At 34.5% G+C, this 15,202-nt stretch overlaps 1 protein-coding gene and 2 pseudogenes across 1 annotated transcript; all 3 read left to right on the forward strand.

Moving 5' to 3' along the window:
• Positions 1 to 44: 44 nt before the first annotated feature.
• LOC120179934 lies at positions 45 to 3,449 on the forward strand (annotated as a pseudogene).
• Positions 3,450 to 5,518: 2,069 nt separating this feature from the next.
• LOC120200558 lies at positions 5,519 to 9,821 on the forward strand (annotated as a pseudogene).
• Positions 9,822 to 12,731: 2,910 nt separating this feature from the next.
• Positions 12,732 to 13,454, forward strand: LOC120180030. Its single transcript, XM_039185487.1, has 3 exons — positions 12,732 to 12,915; positions 12,992 to 13,323; positions 13,437 to 13,454. Exons 1-3 carry the CDS (start codon positions 12,732 to 12,734, stop codon positions 13,452 to 13,454), a joined length of 534 nt encoding a protein of 177 aa, XP_039041418.1.
• Positions 13,455 to 15,202: the final 1,748 nt, after the last annotated feature.

The raw sequence follows: 15,202 nt of genomic DNA on the forward strand, positions 1-15,202 counted from the left end.
AGACGGGTTACATCCATAACCTCTTTGTGGATTCTTTGAATAAGATGAACCAAACAGATGCAGTAAATGCTTCTATGAACCCGCATGAGTTTGCCTGTGATCTATCATTGCGGTTGGGCCCTCTTTCAACACCTTGCTCAAGTGTTAGAAATGGTCAGCTTCGGGAAACAGGAAAAAGCAACTCCACCTTTCCGGAGTGGAAGTTGACTGATAAAAGTTCATCTTCCTTTCTTAAGAGTAACGGGGATGATCGGTTGAACTCAACTTCAAACGAACGGAGCTTTGAAGGTGAATCCATGAACGTAGATGCAACAATGAGAAAGCGAAAGACGATATATGGTCTGGCAACTGATCAGCAATTCCATTCGCCTTCAAAGCTTCCCTACGGTCATTTAATTGGTTGGTTTTGGATTAAGTAGGGCTAAAGCTAATGATTATTACATGAAAATCTAAAAAAAAAACGTTTTAGTTTATATGAGTAGGGGACAAAGATCTCTTTACTAAAACCTAACAGTAACCATTATTATTGAGTCCATATGCATTGATTGTCGTATGTGGACCTTATATACTTGTTCAAATTTGGAAAGGGTGGAAATTATTAATGAACGACTGTGGGTGTGGGGGAGCTTCTTCTCTGTTGTATACTGGTGGGCAACTGTAGACTCAGTGGATTGGCCTACATTCATACTTGAAGATCTCCAAGCTTTCACATGGAGGTTGTTGAAAAACCACTATGTCAAGCGACAAAGTGCGTCCGAGCCTTTCCATAGAGTCCGCAAGACAGTTCGCCGTCCGGGGAATGTGCGTGAATGGAAGAGTCCAGTCCCTACACATATATCTCCTTATTCTACGAAAGCGGCTGAATCGTGAGGAGCATTGGTGGGGTGGGGTCATATTTTAATCTTTCTCGATTCAATACCAAGTTGAAACGGATTTGATATAATATTCTTTTGATACTGTTTTTTAGACAAAAAGAAAAAAAAGGGGTAGGAAATTTTTGTATTTTTAAAAAAATTAATGTGATCATCGTATAATTTTTTTCTTAATGTAACTCTTCAACACAAAACATAGACTGAATGTATCATTTTAATCAACATTTATATGTACTTTTGGCTTTTTCTTTCCTCTTTTTAAGTTATAACACTTCAAATGGATGCATCATTGTTTTAGGTTCTAGAGAAAGCAAAGAGAGAAATCGATGCAGTACGTTCAGGTATTTTTTTCTGCAAATATCAGATGAAAAGATTTTGATGGAAATGAATGGTCATCGTCATGCTAAGATGTTGTGTATCTCTTGTTTTCTGTTGTTAGTATCATGGGCGGACATGATTGCTGTCGCTGGAGCTGAAGCCGTTTCTGTTCGTGGAGGTCCAAAAATCCCAGTTTACCTTAGGCCTACTGGATTCCGGGTGAGCACCTAGTTCGGATCATATGTAGAACTTGATAGCTGGTTAAATAGATAATTAACTGTTATACTATGTAGCATACTTCGCTTTAGCATCTTTTTCGACGTAAAATAACATTTTATGATCCTCACTGATGCCACAAGTCCGATGTAGGGAGCCAAATCCTGAAGGGAAGCTTCCCCAAGAATCTCTGGATGCTGCTGGTTTGAAGCAGTGTTTTCAACGAAAGGGCTTCTCGTGAGTTTTTGCTTGCAAACATCTTTTTATTTTCATTTCCTTGCTCCACGTTTGCAGCTGGTTGATGTCTGTAAATCTTCGACGATAAATCTTAGGTGGTGTTTGTTTTAACAGAGGTAAAAGGTCTGTAGTCTGCGGACCATATCTGCGGTAGAAGAGGTGAACCAAAAGTCTGCAGTCTGCAAGAAGAAGACTGTTTTTTAACGTTTACAGACTCTTAAAATAAATTAAAATATAAATAAACTGATTTTTTTAAACTATACTCAAATAACCATTTTTGCTATTAATTTTTTAAAAATTATAAAATTTCATTAAATTTAATGAATTATTACAAAATAGTCACTATAATGTTGTAATAAATTATAAAAGTTCGATAATATAATAATAATTTTATAGTATTTAGATAAATTTATTAATAAATTTATAATCTTTTAATAAATTTAATAAGTATTTTATAATTTTTTAAAATTTATTGACGAAAATGATCATTTGTATATAACTCAACGATATCTAATATACTTTATTTGAAAAAATATATTAAATAAATATTATAAGAATTTTATTATTATAAATTATTACATCTACGGACTATTAGATTTTGGTTTTAATATTATATATCATTTTAAAAATTATTATTAAATCAATCGATAATTAAATCAATTTGATTTTAATTCAATCTGTTTGTTTCGGTTTAAGTAATTGTTAAAAAATTATATTTTAATTCTCAATTATTATCGATTCACAAATATATCAATACTCAATTTTATAATATCATTTAAATCATCTTAATTTATTCGAGTGGTACAAACCAATTCTAGTAATATCAAAAAATATATATAATATATACTCCATATAATATACATCAATTAGTATTTTTCTATTTAGAAAAAATATATTATTTATTTTTATTTATTTATTATGTATAAATGGACTTTCGTACTTTACCAGAATTAAATGATAAAGAATCAGATTTTTCAATAGTGTGAATATTTTTTTATTAAAACATTTATTTTGTCTCTTTTAATGCTAATAATTGTATGTCCTCGTGATTTTCTATGTTTTTATATATAAAGAAAAGTTTACTAAGTTTAATTGTATAATATATTTTACTAAGTTTAATATATTTTTTCAAATAAAGTATATTAGATATCGTTAAGTTATATACAAATAATCATTTTCGTCAATAAAGTTTAAAATATTATAAAATACTTATTAAATTTATTAAAAGATTATAAAATTATTAATACATTTATCTAAATACTATAAAATAATTATTATATTATCGAACTTTTATAATTTATTACAACATTATAGTACTATTTTGTAATAATTCATTAAATTTAATTACATTTTATAATTTTTTAAAAATTAATAGCAAAAATGGTTCTTTGAAGAGGTTATAAGAGCTTTGAAGACATAAGGTCACGTCTGCGCCAAGAAGAGGACGCGCAGACGTTAGAAGAGCTTCTGTCTTCTAAAAAACAAACGGTATGCGAAGCCCAATGTCTGCGTGTGGTCTGCGAGGCGCAGACAAAAGAGCTTTGAAGACCTTTAACAGTGAAAACAAACACCACCTTAATTTCAGTAGCTATTGTTCTTTTGAAATTACTAAGTTATGACTTAATTTTAAATATCATGTCTGAAAAAAATACATGACATTGTTCTCATTTTGCAGAACACAAGAACTAGTTACTCTATCCGGGGCTCACACTATTGGCGGTAAAGGTTTTGGAAGTCCGGTTTCTTTTGATAAATCAATACTTCAAAATTCTTCTGGAGAAGCCATGGAATTCTTCCGGTACATAATTTAGCACAACTTCTACCATGTTCTCGTGAACACATCTGTTACTTATGTACCAATTGTTCTCATGTCGCTGGAATGACAACCATGACCGCCCTTCCTTCAGATCATGCCACTGTAGAGGATGATGAATGCTTAAGGTCCGTGTTGGAAAATCCGCTTTCATTGCCATTTAATAGTGTTCTCCTGTATCTGCTTGGATTTTTCTTTCAATGAAGTTATCACTAAGCCTAATTCGGGTTTAGGGTTCTTTGTCAAAGAACATTAAATGCAATTCTTGCTGTCAAGCCTACTTAGTGAGACAAATGAAGGATGGTCGTCTTTCGGAAAAGAACACTCGACTAATGGACTAATCGGGAGCTTATTTGATCGCCGCAGGTGGATCATGAGATACGCAGGCGATCAGAACATGTTCTTTGAAGATTTTAAGAATGCTCATGTTAAACTAGTGAATTGTGGGGCAAGGTGGAAGAGCATGTAAATTATGAGAGACAAAGAGTGAAAGCATTGTGCCATCTGCTATGGCCCCTTCCATATTCACACATGGGACAAGATATGAGGGACCAAAGTCCTGATGTCTATTTCTGTCCTTGAAAAAGACACTGATTTCTCCAACATTAACTGATGATTTATTGCCTTTGAAAGTTGCATTTTTCTAAAATAAAATTTCCACCATCCAATATTCTTTGTGATCCCCAATGGGTTTATCATTATCTTATCCCCATGAATTATAATAAATTAATAAAAATGTTGATTGATTATCTGTTGATTAATTGGTGGATAGTTGCATCATTCAAGGATTGGATTGGTTTGATGTCACGCCCGAATTTCTTTGGTTTGATGGGTATAATTCAACTATAATAATGTGAATTTCATACGTCTCGTCTAGTTTAATTTAAGATGAGATGAGTTGAATTTATAATATTTAATTTAATCCGAGAATAATAATATAATTGAGTTTTACACATTTAGAGATAATTGTAATAATACATCTTTATATAATCAAGTCAGGCGAGGTGAAGATAGTTATATTTGAATTGAATTTGATGGACTAAAAATTAATCCCTACTCGATCTATGATCCTCTTAATCCAATTCAATCGGTAAAAATATAATTTCAATAATAATAATTTTAAATACTAATATTGTAAATTAGGGATGATAGATAGGTACAATTTTAATGATTTCGCACCGTATCCACACTAATTGGGGCGGAGATGAATATAAGTTTAGTAGATAGTGGACATGTGTAGATGTAAAAAGTCATACCCGTCATAGGTAGTTGATAGATTATGGGTTGAAGACCTTACCCGCATGCTCTGCATCCGTCCTTCCACTAACTATTCACTATATAAAATTGTATTATTATAAATTTAGGTATAATTCCAAAGATTATTTTATAAATATTAAGATTTTATAGGACATGTTATGTAATGTAATCAAATATTATGGTATAAACATTTTTAAAATTGAAGTCAACTATTTCTCTATCTCAAATCGGTGGGGTATAGATAAATACAAACGTGTATCGAATAAGTAGTGAGTATCTAGTTAATTAATGAGTGAGATAAATTTAGAAATGTACCAACGTGAACGAATGTGAATTTAAAAGTTTTACCCGTCGTGATGGTGGGTAAATGATAAATACGAAAATATTAAATGAGTATAAGAAAGGAAAGGAGTATCCGCACATACCCTAGTTTGCCATTCCTATTGTAAATAATCTTTAAAAATATATTTAGATAAAAAAAAAAGTCCAAACTTTTCTTACAGATAATAATATATACATTTATAAAATATAATTATTTTAAAAAATGTAACCTCTTGAAAAAATAGAATGGTAGTTGCCTACTGGGAGAGCAGGGTTAGTTACTAAACTGTATTTAATTATCTGAAATCCCGGTAAAGGGGTAAAAATAGCGTACGAGAACCGTATTTTTAAATTTTTACCGGTGTATGAAAATCGTATATTCGTAACCGTATTTTACGGGGAACAGACATCAGTCATTTTCTCTCGAAAGAAAGTGACCTGGAAATAGATTTGAAGGTCGCTACTATAAAATACAAACAAAACAAAAAATATATAAAAATTTAATTTTTCCAATTATCTTCTTTTTTTTATTTGTTTTTGAAGAGCTTCCTGTTTACTCTTTAATCTTCACTGTTCACTTCACTATCTTCCTTCTCAGATCCTTTCAATTTCCTTCGCTAATTTATCTTCTTCTCCGTTTCATGAAGTTTTAATTTGTCGCACGCTTCACGAGGTAAGAAAGTAAATAAGTGAAGCTGTTTTTTCTTCTTCTGAAATTGTTTTTTGTTTGGGTGCTGAGAAAGAGCGAGGATTTCATGCTTGCGTTTCGGTAAGAGTAGATCAATGTGAAAGGAAATGCATTTAGTTGTTTAGTGATGCTGAAGATCTCTAATATCATTGGAGATTTGCCCCACTTAAACCATCTGTTTTCACCCTTTTTCAGCTGATTTGATTGCGATTTTTAGTAAGCTACTCCTGATGATTTTAGTATTGCTTGTTCAGTTTTTCCTGCACAAGTTTACAGCAACAGTGAATATTATAGATGCTGCATATATATATATATATATATATGCAAATTGATCTGTTATTTATATCCTTTTTGAGGTCGTCACTTGTAGAGATGAACGTGGATAGAAGGAGATAATCGAAAATTAGTAAATATAGCTTGTAGTTGCTATGAAGGTTTGAGAAAATGTAAGTTAGTGAAAGTGTTGAATTGCTTTTCATTGTTTCGTAGTTAGCCTTACACTAGTTTGTTTTATTCAGTGTGTGATGGATTCGGAAGATATCTTGCGTGTTGATGGGCTTGATGGGGTTGCTCTTCAAAATGGTGATGATAGACAACTTTGTTTGTCTGGGGACGACAGTGATATTTCAGATAATGTGAATGTTGAGAAAACCTTCCAGACTTATTTGCAGAATGAAATGGATGATAATGGAAAAACTGGGGAAGCTAGAGAGGAATTGGATGACTTTTTGGATAGTAATGGATTGATTGATTCGAAGGTAGTAGATCTTACATTCTGTTTGGGTTCTTCTATTAATGGTTTATATTTGTTGCAGTAACAGTTTATAACCTATCAATGAACAGAACCAGATGATGATACTCAATTAAGAACGAGGTTAAAGTGGTTATATTTTAATTATTTTGATGTTTTGTCATCATCTAATTCATTGACAGTGTACACTCAGCTATCAAATGTAAATCCTTCTATTAATTCCCATTAATCTGAATTTCGTGTTTTATGAGTGTGTCTGTCTTCCTTAGGAAGGGGAAGTTAAAGATAATGCGAATCAATCCAAAACTCAGAAGGTTCAAGGCAAGACCAAGAATGAGAAGCCCTCTGATCCCAAAAATGTCTCTTCTGCTTTAGTGAAGAAAAGTAGAGATGGGAAAAGTGAAAAGGCAACTTCAATAGCTTCGAATGGTGGTTCTCTTGCTACAAATTCACGTCCGACACAACCCCTTCAAAGAAGATCAGTCAATGAAAAACAAGGCAATGCATCCAAGGTCCTACCTGATATCCTTTTCAGTGCAGTTTTCTTTTTAATTTTGCAACTATTACTTCCTCTCTGATCATTGATTCCCCCTCTCTGCTTCTGGCAGCATTCTGAGAAATCTGGTGCACCCTTCTTTGAAGGCACTATGTACGTACTACTTATGCTTATGTTAGAATTTCTTCTCTTTTATCATGCAGCCTTCTGCCTATGTTATTGATTTTAACCAACGTAGAGCCCTGAAATTAGACTTTATGTTTGAGATGATGAAGGATGCTTTCTCCTTCCATTTCTCATCTGTTCTATTGTGTATGATAGAGAGAAACCCAAGCCGAAGCTTCTGAAGAAAGGGCCTATTCATAAAGCTGAAGAAGACGCAGAGTCCTCATATCCTTTACTGTTTGGACTTTTCATTACTACTTCCTGTCTTGGACTATGAGTTGAAAATAGTTTGCTATTTGAGCCTCCTCCTGGCTCGTCTAGAAGTGTCTGTTTTTAATTGATATATTTCTGTTTATCCTTAATCGCTTTGTAGAAGCCCCAAGGCAGCCGATGCCAAACATCGTAGGATTGGTACTCTTCCAAATTATTGTTTTAGTTTCAAGTGTGGTGAACGGGCTGAGAAAAGGAAAGAGGTTGGCTCTTTAATTTATATTCCTGATATTTTACATTTTCTATTCTAGCAGCTCTTTTATTTAACTTTTTATCTCTTCTCCGTTGTGTTGTGAAGTTCTACACGCAGCTTGAGGAGAAGATTCATGCAAGGGAAGTAGAAAAGAGCAACTTGCAAGCAAAGTCCAAGGTGTGAATATGACGACTTAAGGCCTGAAATTGTTTATTTCTTATCATAACAACGTTTCAAATTTCTGACAGGAAACTCAAGAAGCTGAGATTAAGATGTTTAGAAGGACTTTGAACTTCAAAGCAACTCCAATGCCAAGCTTCTATCAGGAACCTTCACCTCCTAAGGTGGAATTGAAGAAGGTTTGATGCATAAAAGGCTAGAAATGTAAATGGCATGCTTCTTAATATTATTTATTTACCTATTTCTCCTCTCTTTCTTTTGGGTGTGGGGGGCTGAGAGGCCTCAAATTCGAAACGATGCATATAGTTGCTAAGATTTCTTAAGTTTTTATCATTAGGTTTGCCCACCTTTCCACTTTTACACCTGTCATTCAAGCTTTTGCATGTCTCTGCTCCATCATCCTACAGCAGCTGCTTTCTTTTCTGCAGAGTGCTGCTGCTTGATGCTTGAGTTGGAAGTAGTACCTACCTCTGTGAACCGTTTCTGTTTAGCTGTAGCTGATACATTTAACTTATAACAACTTTAACCGATTGACAATGTTGTGATCATTAGTGAAAGTCTTTCTGAATGAACCTGAGAGCATAAAATTGATTCATATTCCAGATGTGCTGAGATTGATCAATCCCTGTTAGTTATGTCATCTACGCATCTTTCCCTGGAGTACCTTGTACCAGTCACCATGCCCTATTAAACAGTGGCGTGTAATGTCAAAGCTACATTACTTTTAAACACTGTAGCCAAGTAATATCATAGTTTTTGAATGATGTTTTTTAGTTGTTGATGTCATTTATTTACGTGACAGCATGGGTTTTTTAGGACTTTGATTTATCTGCTTTATAAATCTCTTGAAGGGATAACTTTGAATTCAACTGTTTTAAGTTGCCTTGTTCTATTCCTCAGTTCAAAGACCACTCCCCCGGGTGCGCGCGTGTTGTGCATCATTTTAAAATTTTACACTATATTTTTTGCATCTACAATTCTACTTTTTGAGTTTACACAAATTTATCGACCATGGCAAGACTTCACCAATCCTCTATTTTCCTATTTTCTGGGTGTAGATACCGACAACAAGACCTAAATCTCCAAAGCTTGGTCGAAAAAAAAGTTCAAGTCCTTTGGACTCTGATGATACCAGCAATAGTGGTCACCAATCAGGTCGGCCAAGTCTGGGTGAGAGGCCATCGCAGAGCATCTCTGCTAAAGTAATTTCTCCTGTCCATGCTAAGATGCCACAGCGTAAATCCCTTCCCAAACTGCCTTCTCAGAAGACCAGTTTATCCAGTGCAAAAAATAAGGAAAAAGCATCAAAGGCACAAAATCAGGAAAAAGTAACTGCATTGAAAGCAACTACTGCAGGGAAGATAGCCTCTTCTAAAGCATCAAATGAGGAGAATCTGACATTATCCGGTGCAACAAATGAAGAGAGTTATCTCCGGTCCAACAGCAGGAGGTAGTTCCTACAACTGATTCAGGTGAAAGTAAGCTCGACATTGACCGAGGACGACTAGTGATCGAAGAGCAAGGACAACTGGAACTTGTACAAACAAGAGCCTATTGCACTGGAGCATTAAATCATGGCGATGGTTTTTAACCTTTAAAGCGGATGTTCATATACAAAGCTCTGGACTTCATTTTGCCTAAATAAGGACGCGTCTAAGACTGAATTATTTGAATGATCAAGGTATGAAAACTTCTACATGATAGCATATGGTGTTGTCTTCTCCCATATTCAGCAGCTTAGGTCGTTTAGGTTGTTGCTTGCAAAGGTTGATGTTATTAGGATTCTCCATTCCTGTTTGCAGCACTACTCTTATGTCGATCTTTTTACCAAATTGTCATAATTTGTGGTTTGAGGACGGGTTTGTTGAATATATTTTGTAAATTTTGGAGTAGTCTTTCGTCGTCGTTAGATAGTCCGTGATCGAGCAGGGTTTATCCGCTCCATGATCATCATTCGACGTGCCGTAAGTGACTTCAGGTAATACTCACTGTAGGGATAGTATTTATCATTCACTGCCAGAGAGTAGATATACTTGAATATTATTTCATACACCACTGGTTTATCACCCCGGGTGTTGTATATTTTATTATAATAACATTATATATTACAGTACAAAATTCAATTCAAAGAAATTCCCTTTGAACGAATAGTAAATTGTCATATATATATGCATACATGATACTTGTATTAACAGATTTTCCCCGTGATGGGAGAAATTGATGTTACGAAGAAAATGTGAGATCAACAGGTTTTAACAAGCGGCCGTGGTGAAATTGCAAGGGGGGGGGGGGGCATAGGGGAATCGGCCATGAGGTTGCTGCGGTGTGCAAGTATTAGCACCATTGATCTGATGTTCCTCCTCCTCCTCCTCCTCCTCCAGCTTCAGCATTCCATAGATACCAAGCATAAGATGCAATGACATGGCTGCAATTCACAATATTATTATCCCACCGGCTCCACCCATGTAAAATATTTACGGGAGAGCAGTTGGTCGTTTCAGTTAAAATATTTGAAAACTGGCTTAATCAAATTCATTCCATAGACCGTTGACAACTGTTGTTTCGGTGTAAAAATAAATTCCTTATTCTCAATAAATAAATAAAGGAAATAGTTAGTAAAAAAAAGTAAGGGTCGATTCTACAGGGACTTAGAAAATTAAATTTCTGTCTGATTTATTTATGACAGGCGTGAATCAGTAAAAATGGGGAAAAATTTTGGTAAAAAGATATTAAAATAATAAAAGCGATTAAATAAATAAAGGTAATTAAAGTAAAAATAAGAAGATGAAGATTGTGAATAAATTCGGTAAAAGTAGCCTCAAACTTCGCTTTGATTCAATTTCCTTATGATCATCGAATAAGATTTTCTTTTCGGGATTCACGTCGGTTACTTTGTCTACAAGGGTTATCCCCGTGACTCTATCTTGTATACCGAACACCCAAGGCAATCTTTGATTCCGACTTCGATAATTGATTCTAACGACATCAATTGTCGTAGATCAATTACCGTTTAAGTTCGTAGCGTCCGACTCGGATTGTTGCTTCTATAACCGTCAATTCTGATCTCAATTCCCTCTTGGCAAAATTATCTCGCCAAGTGTGTTCACAGGAAGTCGAATTGCTTTCTACAAGCCTAATATTCATCCCACACATTTAATCGCAACAACCTCTTGACCAAAGTCAATATTTGATTTTGAAAAATAAGCGCATAGATTGAGAGAGATATTCCGAAGATATTAAGGGACCGTTTCAATTCTCCCGTTGAAATTGAATCATCGCGACAGCTCTCGGATTTTGAAAAGTTTAGCTAAGCATAACAAAAATCATTCTTAGCATTTTGAAAACAAAGCTTGAAAATAAAAGAAAAAAGTGAAAAACTTGAAAAGTAAAAGGAGAAAACTTTAATAAAACTAGAGAGAAAAGAAGAATGTAATTTGAGTGATGAGTTTAGGCTTACCCCAAGTGGGTATTTATAGTCTCTCAAAGCTTAAAGGATAAGTAAAGAAAATAATACAAAAGATAATTGTTTTTAAATTTAAATTTAAACTTAAACTAGTCTCCTAATGCAACTCTACTCGTCAATCTTCTAGAAGGCGTGCGGATGAAGTCTTCTAGAAACCGCCGCTGACTGGACCTTCTAGAAACTGTCACGTCAGACCGCATCGTGCCCAGAGTCGTGTCCATGTCTCCAGCCGTGACCAAATAATACAAAAAATGCAGAATTCGCCCGTTTTATCACTAATTCTGGAAAGTAAGGACCTGCACGAAAATAGACATAACACAACCAAATCAACAACAATAACTCCACAAAATCGAAGAAATAACGAGTAAAGATTAACTATTCTGAACACTCATCAACCGTCAGTTTCTGTCGTTGACTGTTATGGTGCTGACGTGGTAGTCCATCTGTTATGTTTGAGTTACTAATTTAGTTCATTTGTACGCCACGCTATCCATCACTGTAGACCGTCATGTCAGCACCATAAAGGTCAACGAAGAAATATATTGGTTAAAGTATCATATTAGGCTTATTTTCTAAATTAGAAGGTCACGCCGAGAGAAAAAATAATACGAAAGCCACATTAATATTTTTTAAAATTAGATAGACATCATATACCTTTTAGCTTTAAAATTAATATCAGATCGATCGAGACCGGGTGATAAAAAATCTAACTCATCCTGTATCGTTGTCATCTCTAGTTTGAATTGAACTTTGTTCACTCAAATAGTTGATTGGTTCGATTAAAATATTTTAAAAATTGAGTTCATCTATCTGATTTGATAGAAAAATATTAATTAAATGATTTCAAACAAATTTTATCCACCCATATAAAAACAAGAAAAAGTGGATGGTCGTTTGATCGGTTAACAAATTGGAAATGAAACATTCAGAAAAAATATATATACCAATCGTTAGGTGAAGCTTTAAGAGCTCGATCAAAGTAAGATTGAGCCCTAGCTTCATCTCTATGGTTAGTCCATATTAAATCTCCATACATTGATAAAACTTCCCCATCATCTAGTTTCACCAAAACTGTTCTCTTATAATATTCTTCGGCTTTCAATATATCACCTCGAACCTATATTTAAAATATTCACTTTTGATATCAATTTAATAATACTATTAACAAGGGGTGATCAAGGATATAAAGAGACTAGGCATGAGATTTTTTTGGAAGGGGAGTGACACCCCAGCTAGAGGAGCTTGGGTTAGCTGGAGCCAGATTTGCAAGGGTTAAGGAACTTGATGGACTGGAGCAAAGCTTGTTGTTTATTGCTCATTAAGAAAATTCTAGCAGGAGAAGGCTCTCTCTGGAATTCTTGAGTTAATGCTTACTGTTTTATATTAGCTGATTTCTGGAATGTTGACTGTAAGATCCATTTCAGCTGGATTCTAGCAAAATTGTTTAAGTTAAGGAGTGAGGCTTGGAGGTTGTTTTGCTCTAGCAGCAACATGGCTCAAATTAAGGTCAGTTGGATATGGGATAACACTCGAAGTAGATTAGAGAAGGTTAGCTGGCATCGTCTTCTGTGGTTTCCAGGCCACATTCCTAAATTCTCATTAATCTCATGGATGACAATTTTAGACAAATTGCCTACAAAAGACAAGCTTGCAAGATTTGGTTTGACTGTTGAAGGTTAACTGGCATCGTCTTCTGTGGTTTCCAGGCCACATTCCTAAATTCTCATTAATCTCATGGATGACAATTTTAGACAAATTGCCTACAAAAGACAGGCTTGCAAGATTTGGTTTGACTGCTGACAATGGTTGTGTACTGTGTAACTTTGGTCTTGAGTCTCGCAATCACCTCTTCTCTAAGTGTGTATACGCGAAGGGTATATTGTGTGATGTTCTTCACTCTTGTGGTCTTACCCAAGAGCCCCTATGTTGGAGTGATAATCTCCAATGGATGTTGCAGAACCTCAAAGGCAAATCTCTTATAGTTCATATCCTCAAGCTGGCTGGGACTGGACTTGTTTACTACACTTGGGAGGAACGTAATCTCAGGCTTTTCAGAGGTTTGGCTCCGTCGATTAAAACTATTGTAAGTAGAATTAAAGATGTTGTGAGAATTAAATTGTATAGAACTCATATGAACATATTAGATGTTGTAAATTGGTAATTGTGTATAGCTTGGGGTTTGTTATAAATGTCTAGGGGATATATGTTGTGTAGCAGCTTGTCTGCTTCTTTTTGGATAAATAAATTTTGTTTATCCAAAAATAATAATAATATTATTAACCATAAAATAAACTTTTATCAATCTATAATTTTTTTGCAATACTATTAACCTATAATAGTCTTCAACTATTTATTATGTTCAAAACTCATCATTCTTTATTAAAATATTAGCAGTCATCTAAGTTGGGCATTAGCATACTGACTGAGGTATGATAGTCGTTCAAGATTATGAGATCATATTTTATCCTATATCACTCAATAAAGTACAACTCAGATTCCTGTCAATTTTTTAACAGAAAATGACGAGTTTGGAACATAATGAATAGTCGGGTGATCATTTTGTAACTTTCAATAGTAAAGGGACTAAAAAACAACTCCCTATAGTTGAAGGACTATTTTTTAAATTTTAATTATCGATGGACTTAATAAAGCAATATTTTATAATCAATGGACCATTTATATATTTTACCCTAGATTTTAATGGTGTTAATTATGTGAACTAGTTAAGATTAGTGGCAATATATTGGTTAGATTTTAAATTTAAACAAAATAGAGAGATCAAAACCATAATTGGACCTTTATGATTCTCACCTCTTTCAAGAATTTAGCATAGTTTGCAAGAAGAATGGTCTCTCCGGGTTAAGTTTCGATCATGTTTTGGTAATAATCATCAACCATGTGTTTTCCTTCACGGTAATCTCCAAACCCCTGAGCTGCACCACCCTTGCTACCGACATCGCCGCCGGCCAGCGACAACGTCGGTGAGCTGACACTATCAGCCCCTTCTTCCTTAAACGAATCATGAGCCCCTAAAGAACGAGTACTACTAAGCGGACTATTCTTCTTGGGGATCGCAGTTTGCCTCATGTTACCATCTGAGGGTGTTCTTTGCATCCTATTGTGTGACGAAGCCGTCACGGTAATCGGCTTCGACCGGTGACCCGACTCGGCCACCGCCGAGCCATGAGGAACGCACAGGATGGGTGTCGATGAGCTTCGTAGAAGCTTGTTTTTTCTCTGTGTTCTCTGGAACCCTTAGGGGTTTCAGAGAATGAAACAAAAGGAATGCATTAAAAGGGGGAAAAAAAAGAAACTTCAAGGTGATGAAACAGACAAGAAAACAACGTAGGAATATGTGTTTGTTTCTCGTGTTTCATTATATATGCATCTTCATGGTAGAGAAACAAGGGCATGACTTTTGCCCTATTTATCTGGTTGAAACGAAATGATCGGCGATTTCTTTGGCGTCCTTTTATGTATGTATATAACCCTATTTCTCTCTTCTTTCACGCTTAATTTAACCCTATTTCTCTCACATCATCTGCTATCTGTTTTCGGTTTTTAGTTTCTACTTACAACCCAATTACTCAATGTTAAAATTGGCAACAAGGCAGCGGGGTTCTTGTACTTCAAAAAAATCATGTTACCGTATTATTTTTCTTCTAATTTAGAAAATAATTTAAATTGATTCTTACATCAACGTTTTTTATCATTGACCGTTATAATACTAACAAAATGATCCGCTGATGTGACAATACAGGTTGGCAAATTAACATGATGAATAACATGAGATATTAACTAAATTAATAACTAAAATATATCAAATAAACTATCACATCAGTACAGTGAATCACCATATTAACACCATAAATTAACACGACAAAATTATAATGGTCAACGACAAAAATATTAATTAAAAAATCACATTAAATTTATTTTTTTAATTCAAAGGTCACATCAAA

Source organism: Hibiscus syriacus, unplaced genomic scaffold (genome assembly GCF_006381635.1).
Source record: "Hibiscus syriacus cultivar Baekdansim isolate YM2019G1 unplaced genomic scaffold, ASM638163v2 tig00000340_pilon, whole genome shotgun sequence".
NCBI classification, from domain to species: Eukaryota; Viridiplantae; Streptophyta; class Magnoliopsida; order Malvales; family Malvaceae; genus Hibiscus; species Hibiscus syriacus.